General features: G+C 40.8%; 3 protein-coding genes across 7 annotated transcripts in view; all 3 read left to right on the top strand.

Moving 5' to 3' along the window:
- Positions 1-3145, top strand: part of LOC125741877 (unconventional myosin-X-like) — a 43862-nt gene extending 40717 nt beyond the window's left edge. For 2 of the 3 annotated variants that reach the window (XM_049013349.1, XM_049013352.1), the window contains one exon: positions 16-3145. In XM_049013349.1, the coding sequence (XP_048869306.1) occupies positions 16-153 (138 nt within the window). In that variant the 3' untranslated portion in view covers positions 154-3145. The remainder of the gene's footprint in view (positions 1-15) is intronic. The other variant, XM_049013350.1, reaches the window with a different exon arrangement.
- A 7378-nt stretch (positions 3146-10523) lies between these two features.
- Positions 10524-18062, top strand: LOC125741878 (reticulophagy regulator 3-like). 2 transcript variants are annotated; one of them, XM_049013354.1, is made up of 9 exons: positions 10524-10979; positions 13265-13371; positions 13568-13592; positions 14490-14613; positions 15194-15278; positions 15810-15947; positions 16122-16192; positions 16479-16611; positions 17048-18062. In XM_049013354.1, exons 1-9 carry the CDS (start codon positions 10759-10761, stop codon positions 17272-17274), a joined length of 1131 nt encoding a protein of 376 aa, XP_048869311.1. In that variant the 5' UTR covers positions 10524-10758; the 3' UTR covers positions 17275-18062. The 2 variants fall into 2 exon arrangements, with proteins under 2 accessions (XP_048869311.1, XP_048869310.1); XM_049013353.1 differs by having other exon boundaries at positions 16476-16611.
- A 2446-nt stretch (positions 18063-20508) lies between these two features.
- Positions 20509-22581, top strand: part of LOC125741876 (formin-like protein 1) — a 38751-nt gene continuing 36678 nt past the window's right edge. The window contains exons 1-3 of one of the 2 annotated variants that reach the window (XM_049013348.1): positions 20509-20589; positions 21844-21931; positions 22076-22294. The gene's annotated coding sequence lies outside the window, so the exon portion shown is untranslated. The remainder of the gene's footprint in view (positions 20590-21843; positions 21932-22075; positions 22295-22581) is intronic. The other variant, XM_049013346.1, reaches the window with a different exon arrangement.

The raw sequence follows: 22581 nt of genomic DNA, 5'->3' as shown, positions 1-22581 counted from the left end.
ATGTCTCTTCCACAGCCAACTGAGATAATGCAGTTGATGAACGCGTACTTGAACATCACACACCAGCAACAGGGACAGGAGGTTATCACAGGGTCAGACGAGGTCTTCCACCATACCCCTGCTGTCTTGGAACTACCCAGTCACCTCGTCTAAGGAGACCAGGTACCCAGCGGCAATCACAGAGGGCCTCCAGGACTGACTGTCGGGCAGGACCCGGGGGTATATGCTGTCAGATCAGGAATTTGTTGTTGATACTTGTTGGTTCTGAGTCAAGAGGAGGCACAGCGATGAGTCTGTCTGCTGTGCTGAAGGAGTCTGCACTAAGCAATGCTTTGTGTTCCTCATGAAGGGGGCTCTGCACAAAGACAACCATCTGAAGGTCTTCAGCTTCAGCCTCAGATTCCTTGCCTCGTAGCTATTGACCCCACAAAGCGTGTGAAAGTGGGAACCCCAACAGACATTGAGTATAAGGACTCATCAGACAACACACAGAGTTAAAAGGCACTGAATCAGAAGAGAAGAAGTATACAGGCAATATGAAAGCAAATTAAAAATTGACCAACCAAAAGTATGTTATACCAAATGACTTCAGTTTTTCCTTTGATTTAAAGCTTTTTAAACTACGTTCTGTTGCTTGTCTGAAGTTAAATCAGCAAGAAGGAAACCACGTCCATCGTAAAGGACACTTGTAGTAGCCTTTTATTACGTGTAACACTAGGTCTACTCCATTGTAGTATGCGCTATTGACTGCAACAAAGCAAAGGCAGTAAAACCTACCTCTCTGCAGCCTGACTAACAAGAACATTACTTTCCACAGGCCTTCACCTGCTGTCATAATATGTTACTTTAACCTTTTAAACAGTGAATTGAAGTGTTTCCCAATCTAGTCTTCGGGAACACATAGACAGTCCATGTTTTTGCTCCCTCCTATCTCTCAGGGGAGCAAAAATGTGGCCTCTCTGCCAGGGAGCTTGGAGGGAGCAAAAACGTGGACTGGCTGTGGGTTCCTGAGGACTGGATTGGGAAACACTGGTGTATTGGAATGACTGTTGGAAGGGTTTCGACTGGTTATGTCTGATACTGTGGATGCTTGAAACTGTGCACGCACACAGACACACACTTGCACACACACTCATTTTGCCAATTCGAATGGAAATTCAGCCTCTCACTGACTGACATTACACTGGTAACACATGTAAAGATATACACAATCTGAATCCACACCTCACCAGTTTTTACCCAGTCTGACAACTGCTGAACTATTACAATTATTTATATAAACGCTTTTGTTGTGTCATATAGTGGAAATAAGTTTCTTGTACCTTTTTTGTTTGTTATTACAAAGCACTATATTTGTATTTGATTTGCCTAAACCAAAAATATCATTCATTATATTTGTAATACAATTACAGGATTCGTCAAGCATGGATTTAAAAATTATAGCACCCCCTGTTGGCAGTATTGCTCTTACATGTGTAGATTTTCTCATTATTCACAGACTTTTAAATATTCCTCATCCTGAAAATTTTGTTTTAACACAAGGACCAAAATATCTGTCGTTACTCCCTGTTGAGGATCTTGATGTTTGTTTATTCTTTCCGGAACTTCTCTAAGAGCCTTGACACTTTAAACCACAGGGAGTAATTAATGACAGATATCTGATTGATTAATTACACCGTCAAAACATTCCATTAATGCCCATTGCAGATGAGTTGTACTAATCATTATAATCGCGGTACTGCCAGCTCCAGTTGGCTCAGTACGGCTCACGCGTTTGCTCCAAGAATACCACTACTTCCACTTTTGGATGAAAGGGATTCATGTTTATATAGGAGTATAATAATTGTATTAACAATAATAATCTGGTTTTAAATTTTATTTGTATTTCTTCTAGCATTAATTTATATAGTGGTCTCTTTCCGAACAATTCTAAAATTGTTACACATTTATTTGTTATATTTAACTATCTGAACAGATAAGAAATTATTAGACGTTGAACTTTTGCCAAGTTTCCAGATACAGTTTAATTCTCCCAAGGCTTAAAATCAGAGAAAGCCGTTTAATACAATTCTGGTTATCAAAAAACTATGAGAACAATACTGCCTTAATCAAACTGTGTAATTGGAACTTGATTTGTCCTTTATTCACAGGATGCAGTTGGCGTTGTCACTGCAAATCCGTGGTTCTCAATCCTGTTCCTGCCCTCCACCCATTGCCAGAATGTCTTCATTCAAACCCTCCCTTAATCAGGCTTATGTGCTCCTTAATAGGCTGGGAATGAATTTTGGCAGGTTGAAAGCAGATGAGTTGGAATGAAAACATTCTGGCTGGGGGGCGGACTGTGAACAACTGCTATAAATTAACGTGTGAGACATTATCCATGCCAAAATGTAACAGGACTGGGCCATTTACTACTTTGGGTTATGGGGAGACACACTTCACATTTCAAGCAGGTTTGCAATCAGCCCTTGTCAGTCTTGCACCCCAATGTCCTTTCCTTAATAAGAGTTTCCATTCCAGTAGCATCCTCCATGGGGGGGCGGGAGGGGGGGGCAACCAAAATCTGCTTCTTCTCAACCACTGTGCTGTTTCTCCTACAGCTGCAGGCAGCTTATTGTATCGTTGAAAAGCTTTTCCCCCATTTTTTCTGTTTGTAAAACGATGAGTTGTGTTTATCTTCTTTTTATTCTACATGGTACTTGTCTTCCTCTCTCTGTCTCTATGCATATATAAAATATATGTGTCAGTTGCACTATGTTTAAGCAGGTTAACTCAGATGTGCAATAAATTAAAAAATTCATATATATAATTAAAAAATATAACTCTGACTTTTGAAAGTTGTCATTTCTAAGCGTGATACTCAGGTGGGAAGGTCATACTCCGGTGGGTCAGCACGGCTTAGTAAATATCACATTTTACATGGATTCATTTACTAATTAAAATCCAGTTAATTAAAAATGTCTTTAATCATGTCAGTTTTCTGTAATGTTTGTAAACTATTTTCAAAACATAAACAAAAAAAAGCTGCCTCCCTAGATGTTAATATGCATTTGTCCTGTTGTACCCAACCCTTGACTTGACTTGTATGTTCTATAACCAAATGTTTTATTTATATCACACAAATATATGTGGATCATTCTTGAAATCCGATAACTGGCTGTATTATCCTACAAGACTAGTGAAACTGTGGAAAAATATTTATAACTTTCATTGGATATATAAACAAAGGCACCACCCTCATCACAACAAGGAAAACATCAGACTTTACAAAGAAGTGCTTCACACATACTTTGATCAAATACTACAAAGCCAACAGCCGTGAAACGTCAGCCATTTTGGTCAGAACATGCACACGGTTATCTGTTCACTGGTTTGCTCAACAGAAGACAGTTCCGCTGCCTTACGCCCTGTGCTGCCAAGAATAAGCTGCAGGCTCCTCTGGACTCTGTACTGCATGAATAGATGTGAAATGGATGGATAAGATGGGAAACTATGGCCATGGGCAGTACACTTTTTTTGCATGTTCTGTGCAGGCTTTTAAAAAGGGAACTTGCATATCACCTAGGGAAGTGTCTGCACTGGAAATAGACATCTCGCTCTTATACTAAAGTCAAGTGATTTGCTTGGCAGAATACTCATTACATGATTTTACATCAGTTTGAATTACCATAATACAAGCCTGATGACAAGTATTTTAATTTGCTTTAAATGTGGTAAAGGCCTTGGAAAGGACACATTCTAACAATAAACAGACTTAAGGAAGTGCCAAAAATGAAGTCCAAAAAGCTCTGTTTCACATCTTTGAAACAGGAGAAATGGGGAAGAAAAGTTGAGGAACATGGCGTACAAAATATAAACTACTGATGGTCATATGATTCAACCTAATACTGGCCGATACTTCCCTGCATGTATACACATTTTCATATATTAAAAAAAACTGTTAGAAGTACAAATTTGGTTTTCTTTCAGTATATTTTCATTAGACACAATGGAATGCAGAACTACTCCCATAATGCAAAATGTTAGTATCTCATTTTAATCTGATGACATTTATGAGCTCTTGATTTGTTAGTATGTGCCCATTGAACACGTAATGACCGACCTAACCAAGCTTTATCACAACAGAAGCCTGATCACTTCAAATGACATAATTGCATGCAGGCAATTAAAATCCAGTAAACAGGAATACAAAATATATGTAGCTTAACATAATATGTACAGAGTAGGGGTAGAATCAGCATATGCAAATGAATTGCTAATCTTACACATTCATGATCTTATACATGAGCTACAATAAGAATCCAATAGCCCAGAGTCTGCTTTTGGTTCTTAATACTATGGTTTCCCACAGGAAATGACGATCCTCCCCCTTTTCACCCAAATCGCTTGAATCAGTCTTTTTTCCCATAAGTCCCTTTCATCTGCTGTATCATTAGTTTGTTTTCTGGTCAAGGACTCCATCTTCCCCTGGGGGATTCCCAGGCCATACCAAGCCAGCTGGGAAATATAACCCTCAGGCTTGTCCTTGGTCTGACCCTGGGGCCGCCGCCCACAGGAAGGAGGCACGCCAATGGGAGTAGGCCAGGGGGCATCCTTATAAGATGCCCAAACCACCAACGGTTCCTCTCCAATTGAAGGGGCAACAGCTCTACCCTGTGGCTCCCCCAGAGCACCAAACTCCTTAAGCTGCTGCCGAACGTCAAAGACATTGCAGAGGAACATGACTGTACAACCTCCCACACTCCATGACCACAGGTTAGCATGGGAACATAAATTTACTGGTAGATTACAAGCTTTGATAAAAGACTCAATTCAAGAATCACAACAACACACCAGTACAGGAGCCACAGACCTAATGTGCTTGTATATCTCATAACTCCCTTGCATATCACTCCTGAACCAGTACTTAAACCCATCCACTAGGAGAACATACTGTACACTCAATGAACACCAGAAACCAGCAGGCCATCACAAGCTTAGTCACCTAGATGCTGAATGAAATCCAAAGGAGGAAACTGGTCAGTTTCCTTTGTCGAAGGCTTCTGCACACCTGAGAAAGCCGGGCCTTTCCATCATTATAGGTAGAGGTCAGAATTACGCAGATTAAGTTGAAAATGTTCCAGACAATTTTCTGACGTTAATGTGTGTTTGGCTTCATCGTCTTTGCCTGAGCATCAGATACACATTTCTTAAAGCAAGGTTTCACTTAATTAGCACTTCCCAAATACTATATCATTCAGCACTTGATAGGGGTCTGGTAGTTTACACAGATTTCCAGCTCTGTTAAAACATTTAGAGGTCTCAAGTATAGGAAGAGATCAGATTTACTTTAAATAATAGGACTACATGAATGAACAACTTTACGTGGTCAGGTGGAAAGAAATATCCAGAAGAAAAAGAAATTGAAACAAGCTCATGGGAGTTTTACTTACACAAAAAAATGTTCTTAGGGCAGGACAAAAAATGATTGGTTCAGAAAGAACATCCAATCAGACTGTATAGGAAGTGGGTCCAAACAACTAGAGGGGGCGGGATTCATTCAAGATGTCTTGATCCCACCTCCTCCACAATCTGTTTGTTTGTCTTTCTCTCAACCAATCTTTTTTTTTTGTTATACCCTCAGAATATTTTTGTATAAGTAAAACTCCCATGAGCCTGAAACAAGCTACATAACTTTAATGTCCCTTTTCAATTCAGTGACCAATCCGGGCTTTTGTATTTCTGACCTCTCAGGAAGTCCCATTAACTGATTGGTCAGCTGTCAGCAGCATGTAGCCAGTTATGGGGGGTGAAGGTGGGATGTGATTGATGCAATCAAATCAGATCATTGTTTGTGTGGCAAAGTAGCATATGGTTGTGGTAATGATATGCAATGATGATGGAAATATGATGCAGTGAACGGGACAAGAGATGGTCCCCAAAATTAATATTAATAAATGCCAAGACAAGATGTCATAGTAGAGTGAAAGCAGTGAATCAGGGAATATTTTGTACCTCTTTCTGTACAGAAGTGCCAGAAGCAGCACTGGTTTAATTACACGTTTATGTAGTTCCATTCTCTGATTACCTTTATTGTCCTACTTCAGATTTGTATTTAAAGACTAAAGATCTGTGAATATATTCAATACATGACTATGAAGCCAATGACAAGGAGAAAGCCATGTGACAAAAATGGTTGTATCCTTTAAGTAAGTATCCTTTATCCTTTGTATCCAAATGTATCCTTTAAGTAAGTATCCTTTATCCTTTGTATCCAAATGTATCCTTTAAGTAAGTATCCTTTATCCTTTGTATCCAAATGTATCCTTTAAGTAAGTATCCTTTATCCTTTGTATCCAAATGTATCCTTTAAGGATACGCTGTGTGCAGAAAAACATTCTCTGATATGGCAGCTTCCTCCCAGTTGCTCCTGCTTCCTGCACCCATGATTATTTTCTATCATCCAATTTCCTATCATCCTCTTTGCCTAACGCGATGTGTTTCTCATTAAACCTTTCCTGAACATTGCAAATGTTTAAGATCATCAAACTTTTTCTGAACCTGATCAAGATAAATAAGACTTAATAATAAACAATAAAGCAATAGCCAAAAAAAAAAAAAAAACCATTAAGATATTAATACCATATATTGTGCTGCCTTCTCAGAAGCAATGGCCCAGTTGTCAAAGACACACCTGCCGACTGAGGAAACGGACGGCTCAGAACATGCAGTTCAGATAGGAAGAGAAATGCTTACAACAGAGGAATATGCTTGGCAGGCGGAAGAGGATTTTCCAACACTACCAGAGGTTGTTGCAAAGGATGCAATTGCACAAACCTTATGTTATGACCCCTTTTGCGAAAGGCTCAACAAGTAGTGTAGAGGGAAAAGGGAAACCATACATCTTGACCAGGAAGAAGACCAGTACAGAGCCAAGTCATAATTAATTGGGGCACTTTTAATTAGGAAAGAAAAGTAGAACGCAGTATAAACAAAGGAAAGAATTTACCTCAAAGAAACACTCACACCCACACACACATACCTTACAACCAGAACATAAAAAATAAATAAAAATCTACAGCACCCAACCAGCTGCTTTGATTTGCACCTGAAAATAAACAACTCCTCTCCCAAAAGTCTACACAATGCAAGGACCTCAATCGACTCAGTAAAAAAAAAAAAACATCACATCACATCAGCTGTTGTCAATCAGCTAAATTGAAGCAGCAACCAAAATTAAACAAGAAAAGTAAAATACACACAGTTACTGTACAAGACTGTAACAGTAATTGAAGTCAGTTTCCCACGGAGAATCTGCATGTGTCTATAAGCTGATATGTACAAACATAATAAGGGATTAACAAAATAGTTTCAGAGGAACATCTCAGAACATTATTTCTGGAACAGTGGAACAGATTTTTTTTTTCCCGGGGCACCTGCACGTGGGCGGCACAGAAAGGGTGTGCCTCAGTATGGAAGCAATTTACAGTCCCAAAAAGTGCAGTGTGCATACCCCCCCCACAATTACGGGGGCAGAGGAAGGGTAGGGGGTGGCGATGAAGCTGTCTTGTAGGCTGAGTTTCTCTGGGTTAAACTATGATGCACAGTCAGCACTTTTAACAAGTCCCTTTAAGTTGAGCCCATTCGCACAACAGCATATTTGCCTGATACGATTCGAATTAAGCATCTCGCTGAAGGAGCCATCTTTTTGACCCCTGCTGGGGTTTGAACCAGCCAGCTCCCAGGTTTACAAGCCCATGCCCTTAATCCCCACTGGTAGGGTTACAGAACAGAGGGTCAGGCATGAAACAAAGACCTGCAGCATCATGCCATGCCACAAATCAGTATTCAGCAATATGCAATATAACCAATGGATGTTCATTGTGTCATTTTTATTATTAGAGGTATTTCTTACATCAGGTTATTAAGTGCTTTATGTCATCACCATCAACCAGATGGTATTGGGTTTGATGTCCAAGTGGGCCACCTTGAAAAGGCTACTGAACATTATCAGCAAAATTTCCAGCTTTAATGTAAAGGATCCATCCATTTATCTATCCATTCATCTTTTAACTACTTATCCTGTTCAGGGTTGCTGGGGAGCCTGGAGCCCGTCCCAGGTAGCACAGTGTACGAAGTCAAAGTAAAGGTTAATATGGAAAAATAAGTTATGCAAGTTCTTTTGTATAAAAAGCATCTGCTTAGCAACTGAATATAATGACTACTATAGCTGAAGTGAGTGTTGCTTGCAGGGAGCCTGTGTAGGCACGCACGAGCCCAGGGGACATAGTCTGCCTCTCTGGCTTCCTTCCACAGCCCCGGTAGGCAGCCAATAGTGAAGGGCACCCCCCCCCCACCCCACCCCCCCCCACACACACACACACACAGTCGTGTGCTTGTCATTCACCGCCCTGCAGCACACACCCAGCGGCAGGGCCCGACTGGCCACACCCGGGCTTGCTTTCACACAGAGGACCAAACCACACAAAGACATGGCCAGCCCCCTAAAAAAACTCTACTGAACGGCCCCCCTTCTCTAAACCAAAGCTACCATTACCCATGTTCATACACTCATGTTCCCTCCTGTGTCTGGGCCCCTGAATGTCTTCTCCTTTCTCTCTCCTCATTCTGTGCATAGAAACAAAAAAAAAAAAAAAAAACACACGAGACCTAAGCAGCCACGTTCAAGACAAACGAGTCAGAAGTGGAAAGTTAAATGTGAAGCTGCAAGGAAGTGATGGTGTTGGGGGGAGGGACCCTTTCTCACTGTATGTGGCGTCCTCGCCTAATTCTGCGTTTGAGCGGGATCTGGCACCACCAGAAGACAAGGCTCCCCAGCTTAACCTTCCCCCAAATTCCTTGCTCATGTGAAACATGAAAGAAACCGGAAAATTAGATTAAATGGTTGAGAAATGGTTGTTTCAAAACACAAAAACAAAATGCTAAATTCATAATCCAAGTCTCAAAGAAATACTCTAATTTAGTCCAGGAGAAGCAGAGCTACATGGGGCATAACGACTACCTACTGTAGCATGCGAGGGTGGGGAGAGTGTCCCATAGATGAGGTCACTATCAATAGTCATTTGAGTCAGTCTAGGCAACAGAGAAGTGTTTTCTCTTCGGGATGATCAGCCTAGAGTGGCACAATGGCTCAGCAGCGTTTGTGGATTGGATTGTGAGCTCTCTGGAAGTTCACATGGCTTTCCCCTTGTCGTCTAAAAACATTAACAAAGTTAAGGGAAGTGGTATTTCTAAATTCCCCTGAGGGTAGCCCTACTGTGGGCTGACGTCCCATCCGGACTGTCCTCTGCACTGTGCTTTCAGAGCAAGGCTCCAGGCTTTATTAAAGCTTCATTCTAAGGATAAACAACTAACTACAGAAACAAAAAATTAGTTCTATTATTACTATTAATAATACCTTCACAAAGATTTAGGATTACAGACTGCTTTAGGACACATGATTGTACCCGAGAGGCGCTTCTGGGTGGACTGCATTGGATTCAGGGCTGTCAGACACTGAAGCTTTCGTCCTCATGCACACTAGCACTTCAGGTCCATCAGATACCATAACAATAGCCTTAGGTTACATGTTCGAACACTATTACTTAGATTCTGGGAATTCAGGAGAATGGCTCCGTAACACTGATTCCCTCTAAGGCAAAGTTTAAAAACTATTAGCCGAAAAGCGAAATTTGCCGGTAAAGGGTGTCTTTGTTACGTATGTTAATACCAGCACTACTGTAATCACTCATTTGGTATTCGGGGGAAAGTGTCGTGAGAAATCCCCCAGAATAAATAAATGTATAAAATAAAGAATAGAGTTAGTGCATAAACATATATCAGCCTCGTACTATATTGACATATAAATTACATGAAATACTGAGAAATAAAACGAAGTGTCGGCATATAGCGTTCCTAATCTCCTTTCCAAATACTAATCATAAAAAGTGGGGGCGCCACCTTGTGGCATTTACGTGAAACACTTTTAGGCGTAAAGAATAACATTACTGTATTTGTGTCGTTGTTTTATCCGTACTTAATTTTCCTGTCCCAATACATGAAAGTTGCAAACGTTATTTAGAAATGTGCGCATAAGTATCACCAATACAATACTATAAAATAATGAAATAATGAAACAGGATATTGCGCTACACAAAAGGACGTATTTGGTTCACACATATCCTTCGATACCTTACATACAGATAGCCTATTAATGCATATGAACGATTATTTATTTCAACAATTAACCATGTACTATCAATATTATAACGTTTATATTAAACAGGAAATGTACAAATTTTCTTGCAATTGTCTTTTATTCGTTTATTTATTGATTAAAACGTTGACATACGTGAGAAAGCAAACGTAAATCAATATATTTTTCCAGAGCAGAGCTCTCTCCAGCAATTTGAAGTTGCCCATTGGTCCCATTTTATCAGACTTGGCGCATGCGCAGAACACAGACCTGAACACCTGACACTTGGGGTCACGCAGCCGATTGGGCAGGTGGCTCCCTGTACGTCATTAACCGTCAAGGGTCCAGCTGTAGACGACTGTAGAGTGGAGATACACAGGAAACACGTGATCTTTAAGAACGTAAAGTGGAGCCCCACTCTCCAAGCGTCTGCATCTGGACCCTCTTGCACGAGTGGGTGCTGTGGCTTTTGCACGCTTCCTATTACCTGCGACTGCCAGGTGCGATAAGCGCGCACTGGGACAAGCTTGCGTTCTGTGACTGCTTAGTGGCGCCTGCTTCATATAAGTGTGCGATATTCAGCGATGGAAGACGGTTGCAGTTTGCGAGGGATGACGGCTGATGTCCTGCTCAGGGCTCGCCCATACTCCAGCGAGAGGGATGCCAGAGTCCGGGCGTTGCAAATGGCCATCCGGGAGTGGCTAAGACCGCACGACCGGCAGCTGCTCTGCCTACAGTCCCTGCTCCTGTGGGAACGGCCTCTACAAAGCGTCTTACTTTTTTCTGTGGTAAACGTTGTGTTCTGGTAAGTGTTTATCTTGCACATGACATGCATCTCATTATTATCGCTATTGTTTCTGTTGTGTATTATTAAGATGTAATTGCACGCAAGCACTAAAGCACCGACGCGCTGCAGCTGCACACATCCGTGTGTGGAGGTCACTTACCTGTACGCGGATACCACGTTACGCTGCCTTGTGTCCAGGTAAAACATGGCAAAACAAGACTCGCCACCCCAGGCAGCGTGAATCATGCCTTAAGACCTTGGTGTGATCAACACATCAACTACGATTAATACCTTTTAATAATCAATTACCTTGATTTAATTTAATTGTAACCATTATGCCTAGCAAAGCATTGGTATTTATCATCCTCTGACACAGGGGCTGTCATCTGATGTAAATATCCAATGGCCTTCTTTCATACATTCATCTTCCAGCCTCTCATACAGTGCAATGTTGTGTGATTGTCACCCAAAAATGGATCAAATGACTAGCGTTCAGTCCATAGCCTTATCAGAGGCTTGTCACTTAATGTCTGTGTGAATAAAGGTACTTGATGCTTCTTTAGAAGACCTGTCATTCCGTCAGTGACATCCGAGAAAAAGTGACTGTAAAACCTTTCTGTACTAGAAACTATTGTAATGTCATTTGGGAGAGTAATCCAGGAGAAAAAAAAATGTTTCTCAAGAGCAAGTTGGCTGAGGTGTAAATATTAAACATGAATTGCTATAAGAAAAACTGAGAGGTGCCTCTGAGTTGGTGTTCATTTTAATAATTACATTTTATGTGAAATAATGCCTAACAAAAAAACCACATCCCCCTGCCCCACACATACATACTAATATTTTAGTGGTATTCAGATGTATTAAGTTTTTTTCAAGGGCATAACTGTGGTGTAGACACTGGAAGGGTTCTCATAATGTTAAGATCGGTGTCCATGTAATTGCAGTCATTCATATGCAGGATGCAGTTAACTGGAGTGCCTTACTAAGCTACCTATTTAGCTAGATACTTACACTTGCTGTCTATGTGTTGTAATACATTGGGTTATAGTTTACATTCCATCTTCTCCCCTGATCACCTGTATCTTGAGCCTTGTCCCTGTCTGGTCACTGCTTCCAGCACGCCTGACCCTGTCCCCATCTCTTGCCTGCATTGTGACCAGATACCACTATTTTACCAGAAGAACAATCACTGAATATTCTGCTTGTCTAACTAGTTGTATTTACTTTAAAGTAAAACCCTGTGCAGCAATTTACCACATGCTGTTGCATGTTGTTATAGGCAACTACTTTTGGTATCTTATTCATGTTGATGGTTCGTTGTCATTTGAAGAACCGATACACACCTGTCATTCCCACTAGCCCCCTGGGGTTTGCACTGTGTAGTTCTGTGGTCCAGGATGGAACACCCCAGGAGGAAAATAAGCCTCCACAGTGTGAAAAGCCAGAAGATGCTAGTTAGCATGTTAGCAAAGATCTGATGCCCATCAGCTGGGCTGTTTGTTGCATCTGGTTTGCTCACTGGGGGCTTTGGGCAGGGACAACATAAAACGCTTTGAGACAATGTCACGTTGTGAATATGCACTCTGAATTGAATTGAATCGTTTGTGGGCTCTGTAAGGTTTTTGTATGCTTTTAGGTAGTTTGCTAGTTTTAGGCCAGAACTCCATAATGCTGCTTTAATGTTATGCTGTTTAGCTAGCTATACAGTAAGTGTATAAAGAACAGTATACAATGTACGGTAGTAAATTACCTGAAACGTAAGCTATTACCTTATATACTCAGCTAACATTAGATAATTTCGTATGTAGTTGCTGTTTGAAAAGAAACTTGTTTGTCCTGATTTATTTATATATATATATATATATATATATATATATATATATATATATATATATAATTATCCCTGGATATTTTTTTTTTTTTTTTTTTTTGTTTTTTGCTTTTTAGCCATTACTTCCTCCATATGGTCACCTCCACTGACTGCCCAAATAAAAAAAAAAAAACCCATCAGATTACCATCACAGTACGATTGGGGGGGGGGGGGGGGTGGGTCACACGTCTGCTTTCCTTAAGAAATGAAAATTTAAAATAATTAGGAAATGACAAGTGACGGATCCGTTGACAGGGTTCTTAAATGGGAACAGATTCATCATTTCTTAGATTGATATTTATGCAATATTGGGGGAGACATAACCCCCCCCCCCCAAAAAAAAAAAAGACAGACCCATGGGTTTTCTTCCTAATTCAAGGTACCAATGGGTATTTGCGTTACAGCTGACTGTCTCGGTGTCCTTTCCCCTCAGGCTCCTTGCCTTGAGCTCCCTGCAGCTGCTGTTCCTTATGTGTTCTGGCCTGGTCCTGGTCGTGTGCCTTGACTCCTGGAGGAGCTGGGCTCGGCGTCAGGTGATATGTGAGTCCCGGCCTCGTCTCTGACATGTTGTCATCCAGCCCATGGAGCCGCGCTGCTCCCTTTGCTCTAATGTCTTTGTATTTGCTGCCTGCACTACATTAATGGCGTCATTTTAGGGTTTACTGATTTATTTAATGTGCTCTGGAGGTACTAAGAATAATTTGTGGTTTCTAATATAGTTTAATTGTTTTTACAGCCGAGCCACCTTGTGAAAATGACAGGTAATTTTACGACATTAAGTGATTAAGTCTTAAAACTGCTTATGCTTTGTCAGGATTGATATTTCATTTAAGTCTTTTTCAGAGATACTATTTTTTACTATTTAATATGAGCAAAAAATAATAAAAGGTCTCATTGGAGCTGAGATTTTTTGCTCCTCTTTACATAAATGTTGTGCCTTGCTTTTCTAGTAAATGTACCTGGTTAAAAAGAAGTGATTATACCAATATTGCTTTATTTTTTTTTCGATGGCACAGTGGTTCAGCGATTAGCACAGTTACATCGCAGCTCCAAGGTTAGGGGTTTGAACCCCGTACTCGGATTGTGTATAGTTTGCCTGTTCCAGCAGTTTGTCATAGGACCAGCAGGTAGGAAAAATGGTTGCACAGTTGGATTTATATGCAGCAGATAATGAAATTCATATTTTGTTCACTCCAGCAGCCTGAATTATAAAGTAAAATTTCTTGCTTAGTTGGATAACTTGCCAGATTTAAGGTACCCCGGTTTAAATGTACTTTCTTTGTTCACTTACAGACTGTCTTAGATCTGACAATTTATCTTGCTAACCCAAAAATCCATCTTCATGTACAGGCCCCAAATGCTGCTTAAAGAAAAACGAAAGCGATAGTTGGGTCATTGCATAGTACATGACTTCAGTAGCCTGGAAATTGGTGATAACTGTTTGCATGACTTTGTGTTTCATCACAGTTACACCTTTTGTACTTGGTTTAGGGTACCTGAGCATAAACCGTCTTAGTGGATCCTTTAGGTGAATCTTTGAAATATTTGTGCTTGAATATTTCAAGGTGGTGAAATATTCAGCAAGGTGGTGACATGCTTATAAACTCATTTGTCACTCTGTGGGATGTTTCTTGAAAATTTTATCCCCTCTGATAAAGGAGCTTGGTCCATTCAGGAATCCTCAGTGTTTTACAGCTGAGTCACTACGTGGCTGAAATGTGGGTCCACCTGTCATCGCTTATGGGTGACCTCGTGTTGCTCAGACAAAACAGTCCCGGCAAGGTGCGAGCCCTTGCACCCGACCGCCCAATCACTCTAAGTGAGCATACCGGTCCTGTGTGGCTAGCTGTATGCCAGCTTGGTGTTCTGTTGATGTTTCCTCATGGAAACTAGTGTTTTTCTGAAACTATTTGCTACTTGACCAACCCATTAAAGCAACTGATTAATGATGTAATACATTCTCAAAGGGGATAAAATATGCAATTAAAAATACATTATTTTCTAAAATTCTCATTTTATTTGCATATATTCATAAATACATTGAGTCTTCATATCTGTTCAGCTCAGGGCTCTTATAGCCTAACAAGTAGAGCATTGTGCTAATAACACAAAGGTCATGGGTGCAAATCTCTGGGCGCACAAACAAATTTTTTTTTACCCTTCCCTCTACTGTAAATCACTGAATAAAAGTGTCTGATAAATGTATTGTGAATGTGTCGCTTCTTTGGCGAACTAATTAGACCAGCTATAGAAATGAGATTGTCTTAAATTCCTTTAAACTCGTTGGTTAGTGTCTGACCGGTTTTGAAATTGATGTCACAAAGTGACATTGAAACTCACTCGTTCCCTTGGCTGTCCTCAGCTTTGCCTCATGGCTTGTGGTTTCCTCACCTTCCTGGCAATCTTGGGCTGCTACATTCCAGGGCTTCTCCTTTCCTACTCTGCTGGTGAGTACAACAAGCTTTTTATAAGGAAAACGTCTAGGAAGACTAGATTTCTAGTCTGTCTTCTGGTTGACATCAAAGTGACTCCTGTCCCAGTATTGAACTAGAGTACTGTTACATTTGTTGGTTTTGAGACCCTGCTTAAGGTCTGCATATACAGTAGGTGCTTCATAGGCAGTGTTGGGGAAGTTAAAAAGTGATCCATTACAGACAAGGGGAAAGTTCAGATCCCAAAAGTACAAATCCAGACCAAGGTTTTGGTTCAACCAACCAGTTGAGTACTCTGACTGTGAGTCTTCAAGCTTAAGCGGTTGATTGAAACAAAACATTTGTACTTGGCTTGGATGTGTACTTTCTGGACCTGAACGTTCCCGGTCTGTCTGTAATAGACTACTTTTGTGAGTAATTTCACCAAAACTGTTCGTTGGGAATATTCCTCAGACAATGCCCTCTGCTCCTTCACATATATGTACAGTGTATATATGCACGCAGAATATATACCCACCTGTACCTCTTCCGATTCTTTGGCTGCAGTGCTGGCTCTGCTGCTGTCCCCTTTGGCATTGCAGCACGGGGTGTGGTGCTGGCTGTATTTGTGGCTGGAGCCTACCCTGCGCTGGCTGGACCTCATGCAGCCCCCAGGGCTAATATGTGAGCAGAAAGAGAATCAGTGTGAGTATCAGGAAGGTGGGAGTCTTTACGAAGTTGTCAGCTGTTCTGCTCGCTGTGATTGCTCCCTGGAATTTCATTATCAGGCTGTGCTTTCATTGTGTGGATGGGTGCAGCCCTACAACTACCCCATCCCCCAAACTGCTTTATGGTTCCTGAACTCTTTCTGTGCTGCAGCTCTCCTCAGGCCTGGCAGGCACAGTGCCACCAAGAGCAATGAGGAGGAACTGGCTGGATTTTGCCCAAAGGTATAAAAAATAAAACTATGTCTATTTATGTACAACTCCTAAACTTCTATTTGTTATGTTTGGTGTAGTGGACATTTAAAAAGCTATTGTCTCCCCTCAAACTCTGTTAAACACCGTGTTACTAATCATGATATGTGTCTTCTGTTTTCAGAGAGATATGTGTCTTCTGTAAATAGGCTGTTTGTACATTTTGTTACATATAATGTGTGTCCCTGGATAAATCAAAGTATTAAATTGATTGGTGTGTGAGGAATGTGTGTTGATTTCAAACAACTCGTTCCAGCAGGACAATTACACATCAGCTAGCAATATAGCAGCAGTAGAAGACTCTGAGCCCAGGGATGGAAAAATGTGCTATGGCGGAAGCTGGATGTTTGGTGCGTCGCCTGGATACACCGCGCTTGTGAAAGGCTCAGAAGGTCAGGTCTCCAGTCTGCTTTCCTGCCTTATCTGTCTGTTGAAGGTCAACGTGGTAAAGAATTGCATAAAATCTAGATCATTTTGGGGATGAGACTAATGCAGGTAGCACTGTTGTTCCTCTCCTGTGCTGTTGGGAGCTCAGATCTCTGAGGGATTTTGCATATTCTGCCCATGTTTGTGGATTTCTTCCTACAGATAGGAAAACTTGACGTCTCTAAACTGGGAGTGTGTGGGCAGCAATATATGCAAAGAGTGGCAACCTATATACATTAGCAAGAATCTCAGGAGACTGTGTGTGTGTGTGTGTGTGTGTGTGTGTGTGTGTGTGTGTGTGTGAACAACAATGTAAAATAGTTAATGTAAGTACATGCATCTAGGGCCAAATTCCAGTGTTTCCCTGCCATATCAGTCACATTGTCTGCTCTTCTTGACCAGACCTGAAAAAGCTCAGAGACTCCGAAGATACATTTGCCTGTGGCCTTGGTGATTTCCCCTCATTCTGTGTAAGCGACACACTCATGGATGACAACAATGACTCATCCTCTGACCCGTGGGATGCCGATGTCCATTGGGATGATGCTAAGCTGTCATCCCGCGACTGTGAGATGGTGGACTTTGAGATGTATCAGTCAGAGGTGGACCCCTTGGCAAGCCTATGGTGAGGAATCTCAAGACTATTCAGCATTATTTCATGTTTATAAGATCAGTTTCACTTTCCACTCTTTTTTTACTTTCTGTAACATTGTTTGATTACTGAGTATTGAGAGGAAGCTGCCATATGCAGTAACTCCAGTGTTGGCCAGTCTGTTGGACAAAGGGGTCCATCCAGTCTGTAGTGTCCATTGCTGACACATCTCTAGGTTTGTCCTATGTGTACTCTTCCCAATGTATAACTAAATTACTACATTTTAGACCCTTGTATATACTGACCACAACTGACTGGAAAGTTGTGCTAAACATAATCCAAAACTTGATTTGTGTGCAACCTGTTTTAATATGGGAATTTGTTGATGTGGAGTACAGTTTCTTTTCTCATATTTCCTTGTTTAGAAATGTATAAACAGGGATAGATGTAACTTATGCAAGTACACATTCATGGTATAAACATTAAAATGTGCAGTAATTTCATGTCATATCGGCATGACTGCACATAGAACAAGCAGACATACTATTACGACAAATTACTGCACTTTTTGCACTTATTTAAAGTTGTATTAAGGCAGATTCTAAAGCAACCTTGTGAAATATAAAACCTTTATACAACAAATGCGTATTGCATATCAGTTATGTCAATCCCTACCTATGAATGTCTGGATAATGGGTTTGATTTGTTTGTATCAGGCAGTTCCAGTGTTCTATACTGCTACAGTGTACTGTATATAATCTGTTTATATGTGCAGTTCTGATTTTAAAAAATTTCACGCTAAATAAATGTAAATCTTAAATCTTATCTCTCTACCTATGTGTTGATGCCCAGTTGCCCTGTTTAAAGACCACAAAGAATACATCTAGATTTTCTGTGTCTCCCGTTTAGTGTTTTGGGGAAATGGATAAATCACTTTTATGCATTAGTGCAGTATCAGACAATGTGACATATCTGCAGTAGAGGCTTCTTGGGAGATCTATCAACATAGCCTGTCAAAAGCAGCTCCTCTATGGGAAGAGCCGTTATTCAATAAACTGCAACCAAATTCAAGAAAACTGAAGAAAAGCAGGTGTCATTTCAGTAAAAACATAAGATGGCAACTATAATTTTCTTTATGAATCTGCAGATTAATGTGCTAATAATGCTGTAGGAGGAAATCCACAAATTGGGCAGAATGACAGAACCACACACACACACACACACACACACACACACACACACTACCCACTGAGCCACCGTGCTGCCCTCAAATTTATTCCTTTTAATTAAAAATATAATTAGCCAGCTCTGTAAGCCACATTGATGGATGATTTTGATGGATGTTGAGTCATCAATAGCAGTGGATTGGAACAGTGTCGTCTGAATCTTGTTTTCTAACATGTTTAATGGGCAGTTATGAGATGAAGCATTTCAGGGTCAGAACCGTTCTCAGTCTGCTCACGTGTCCCTCTAGAGTGAGCGACTTAAACTGTCCACCCATCCCAAACAGTCCCATGTCCAAAAATAGTGGCTTAACAGAGAAGCCCTGAGTAGAATACTGAGAGACAAGCTAAGGCTCCCAGTATACAGACAATATTAATATCCCAGCACATCAAAGGTACTTTTGTTAAAATAGCCATGGACTTAAGCCAGGACTGGTGCACTGCTAATCAGTGGTTAGATCCCCACTGCAGCCAAAAGAACCTAGATGTTCAAATTTGGACGACACCACGCTGACAGATACTGGGGGAAGCAGTGCTTGATTAGGCTCCAGGCCAGTCCCAGCCCTCACTCCCAGCACTCACTCCCAGCAGAGTCTCTGGGCTCAGCTGCGATGGAAATTATGCAATCGAGTGAGGCATTCTTGTACATTGCAATGCTAGGCCTCTAAAAGGTTTTGTCACTGGTTTGTGGGTGTGTATGCTTTGTTTTATAACTAAACATCAGATTGGCAAGTCATGGTCTTAACCTCTGCTTTAAATAAATAATAGTTAAAACATTAACATTTCTTAAAATGGTTATTTAAAGACATTTATCTGATTTTAAATTTAGTGATATTAACCTAATAACATACAACCAGTCATGTATATAGGTTTTTCATGTTTAAAAAATATATTAAATATATTACAACTTTACACACACAATTATAAACTATTGAAGAGCAAAACTGTCTTCCAATGATGGTATTCGAATAGCAGTTCCACTAGTGGTGAAACATTTAACAAGCTGTTATTACAGTGTTAAATAACTGCAAGGTAGACAGTCTTCCACCTGGATTCCTGCCCCCTCCTCGTGTGTTTGAAAGATGGATGTTTATCCTCCCTGCTACACCGTTCTTCATAAGACTGAAGCAGTGGATACTCTGTTCTATTAGAAGTATTCGTATAAAAAGGGGACATATTTCTAGGTTTCCACCTGCTGACCACTAGATGGGGCTATAACTCTGTCAGTGTTGCGCTATTGAGCTGTTACGCAACTATTTGGTCGTAAAGCAGTATGTATCTATTATAAAGACCAGTGCGTTCTAATTTAAACTAGACTACTACATTTTTATTTTGATTTAAATATTTCGTTTCTCATATAAAATAACAGCAGGTATTGGAATATCTTGAGTGCTAATATTTGCAGTACACGTTTATCCGCTTTCAAAAAATGGAAGCCAGTGTGTATACAAGAGGTTTACGCGCAGTATGCTCTCGGAAGAGGGATACAAGACGATTTTGCCCAAATTTCCCTGAAACCATACGTCTCCTAACGCCCGTTGGTCCAGCTGAAGCTTGAACAGGCTTCTGTCCCACCAACTGATTGTACTACGATGCCACAGGTTAACACGCCAAAAAGCACGGGGTAACTGCGAAAGCTGTGTCAGAGCAATACCTCAGAATCGCTTTACAGACTGCCCGTATGCTTGGATGTTTATATGTTTTCATTCGTTAATTGGTTTTTCCAGTCCTGCATCTTCTAACTGATTACAATGATCGGGATTGTGAGGGGGACTTGAAGCCTATCGCGGGCAGCCTGTGACATAAGGCAGGGGTGTAACTTGCATGGGATGCCAGTTGGTAATGTAATATCATATAGAATTATATTATTATTCTAACCACTTACCAATGCATCACTAACATGAGCTTCTTTAAGATGATGTCAGATGTATTTGCAGCAAGTTGAATGTTCTGTTTGTCTGCATGATGTCATGGCTGCTGGACACACAGGTGTGTTCAGAATGCAATGCGTATCAAAATACGGCTCATAATATATTTATCCCTCTACAGTATTCTGTTCTGGTGATGAATATTCGGTGATCAGCCTTCAAAGGGAGTGAGAATCTGAACTGACCCTGAGGGACAGAGCTGTAAGTGTAGCAACAGTAACTGGAACATAGCTGATATCGCCAACCAGATATCAAAATAATATGTAGTGTTATGTAGTATTTCACTGTTAGCTGTTCTTAAAGGGCTGCACATTGCACTTAGATATTTCTTCTTTCATATGCTGTTCTACTTAATGTGTTCTGCTAAGTTAATTTATCCATCCTCCAACTGCTTATCCTGATCATTGTCAATGGGGGCCTAGAGCCTATACAGTACCAGGCAGTGCAGGGAGCATGCAGGGGTGTACCCTGGATGTGGGGTCAGTCCACAAAGGACACATACATTTTATAATATCATACAAGGAGCACTACAGTAATACTGAATTACTACTCATGTAGCTAATCTCTTTTCAAATCCTACCCTGTAATCCTGTCTTCAGTGTCTTGCAAACTTAAATCAGACTTAAGTTATTTGGTGATTTCTGCTTTTATACAGTCTTTTTAAAAATGTGTTATCTTTGATTATTTAGCTGAGAAGAGAAAGGGAATGCGGAAAATGAGATTGTTTTGATATCATTTTCTTATCTTGTGGATGAAGAGTTAGCTTCATGGATTACGTGAGAACTGTTCTGGGGATAATTTAAAACCACTTTTTGTTTGTGAATGAGTTCCCGTTAAGCAGGTACAGGCAGGGTAATGATCTGATTCCCAGCATGTCTCATGTTCTTGTCCACATTCTGAGCATATCGGGTCAGCTTTGGCCCAATGGCACTAGACCTCGAGCTCCTGCAGAAATGCCGTCTCCCCCATGGCACAGCTGTCCGGCTGGGGATATCAGTGCTGGCGTCCTAATATCATAATTACTTTCAGTCCAAGCTGTCATTGCTGTTAATTAATCATTTATGTATCATTCATTAATCTAAAAGTGATCATTGACTTAGCGGTTACATGCTACTTCTCATAACAAAAAAGGAACGCACAATATATCGGTTAACATGGGTAACCGGCAATATTCGTTAAACATCAAGACATCGGTATCGGTCAGATATATCGGTCTTGGCTGATTTTGCCCAATGACATTTAAACTTTATCAATATTCAGTGTTAGTAGCACCAGAGCTAAAGGCTACTAAAATAATGGAGATGAATGCATTGGACCATTAGCCATTTTTCGTAGTGGAGGACGAGGAGTCTGTCAGCACATTCGCAACTTACAAGAAGTCTCCAAGTACTGGCCTGCGACATATTTAATTCATTATTAAATCTAACCCACAGATTTCTCTTTCGTTTTCCACAGAATAAAAAAATGATGAAATATCATTCTCCTCATCTGAGCAGGCAGGTCTGGCAAGATTCATCACCTTGAATCAACCGCGCAAGTACAGGTAGCTTAAAGGTTACTGGCAATATTACAAGAAATAAATATATCGGTCAAAATTATATATTAGGCTTCAGGTTGTTACAAGAACATTACTGGCGAGTAGCATTACATACTCAAACTGAAAGCACCGTGTTTGTTTACGTTCAAGCTTCAATGGTAGCTGCAGGTTCATCTGGCAGTGGGCGGAGTCAGAGGGAAGCCGAAACGCAGGCCACGGCCGGCATTCTTGTCATCGTGTGGCACCTCAGAGTCTGCAGAGTCACTCGAGGGCTGGGAGGAAACTGATGCGGAGGCAGCAGCAACTCTACCCAGATGGGAATCAGCTGCCAGCTGGAGTCTCTTTCTACCTGAGCTGTTGCACCCATTTGTAAGTAAACCGAGGCAAGTGGAGGGTTTGTTACAAGTGAGATAGCAGACAAGTAGAAATGCAGTGTGTAAGGAAAACATCAAGATGCATGATAAAGAGGAACAATACAGCATGTTCTGACAGGCTCAGGGTAAGAGAGTGTATCCCTCACAGTAGGTTTGTAATGTGAAAAATTCCATAATAGGAGGACTAAATACATTAAATATCTCAATGATGGATATGGAGCTAATTGTGATCTTACTGTTGAAACACTAATTATCCATAAAGGTTTGAGTGATGCACATAGA

The sequence above is a fragment of the Brienomyrus brachyistius genome, chromosome 5, assembly GCF_023856365.1.
Source record: "Brienomyrus brachyistius isolate T26 chromosome 5, BBRACH_0.4, whole genome shotgun sequence".
NCBI classification, from domain to species: Eukaryota; Metazoa; Chordata; class Actinopteri; order Osteoglossiformes; family Mormyridae; genus Brienomyrus; species Brienomyrus brachyistius.
Note: the sequence above shows the minus strand (reverse complement) of the source record. Positions and strands in the feature narration are given on the sequence as shown.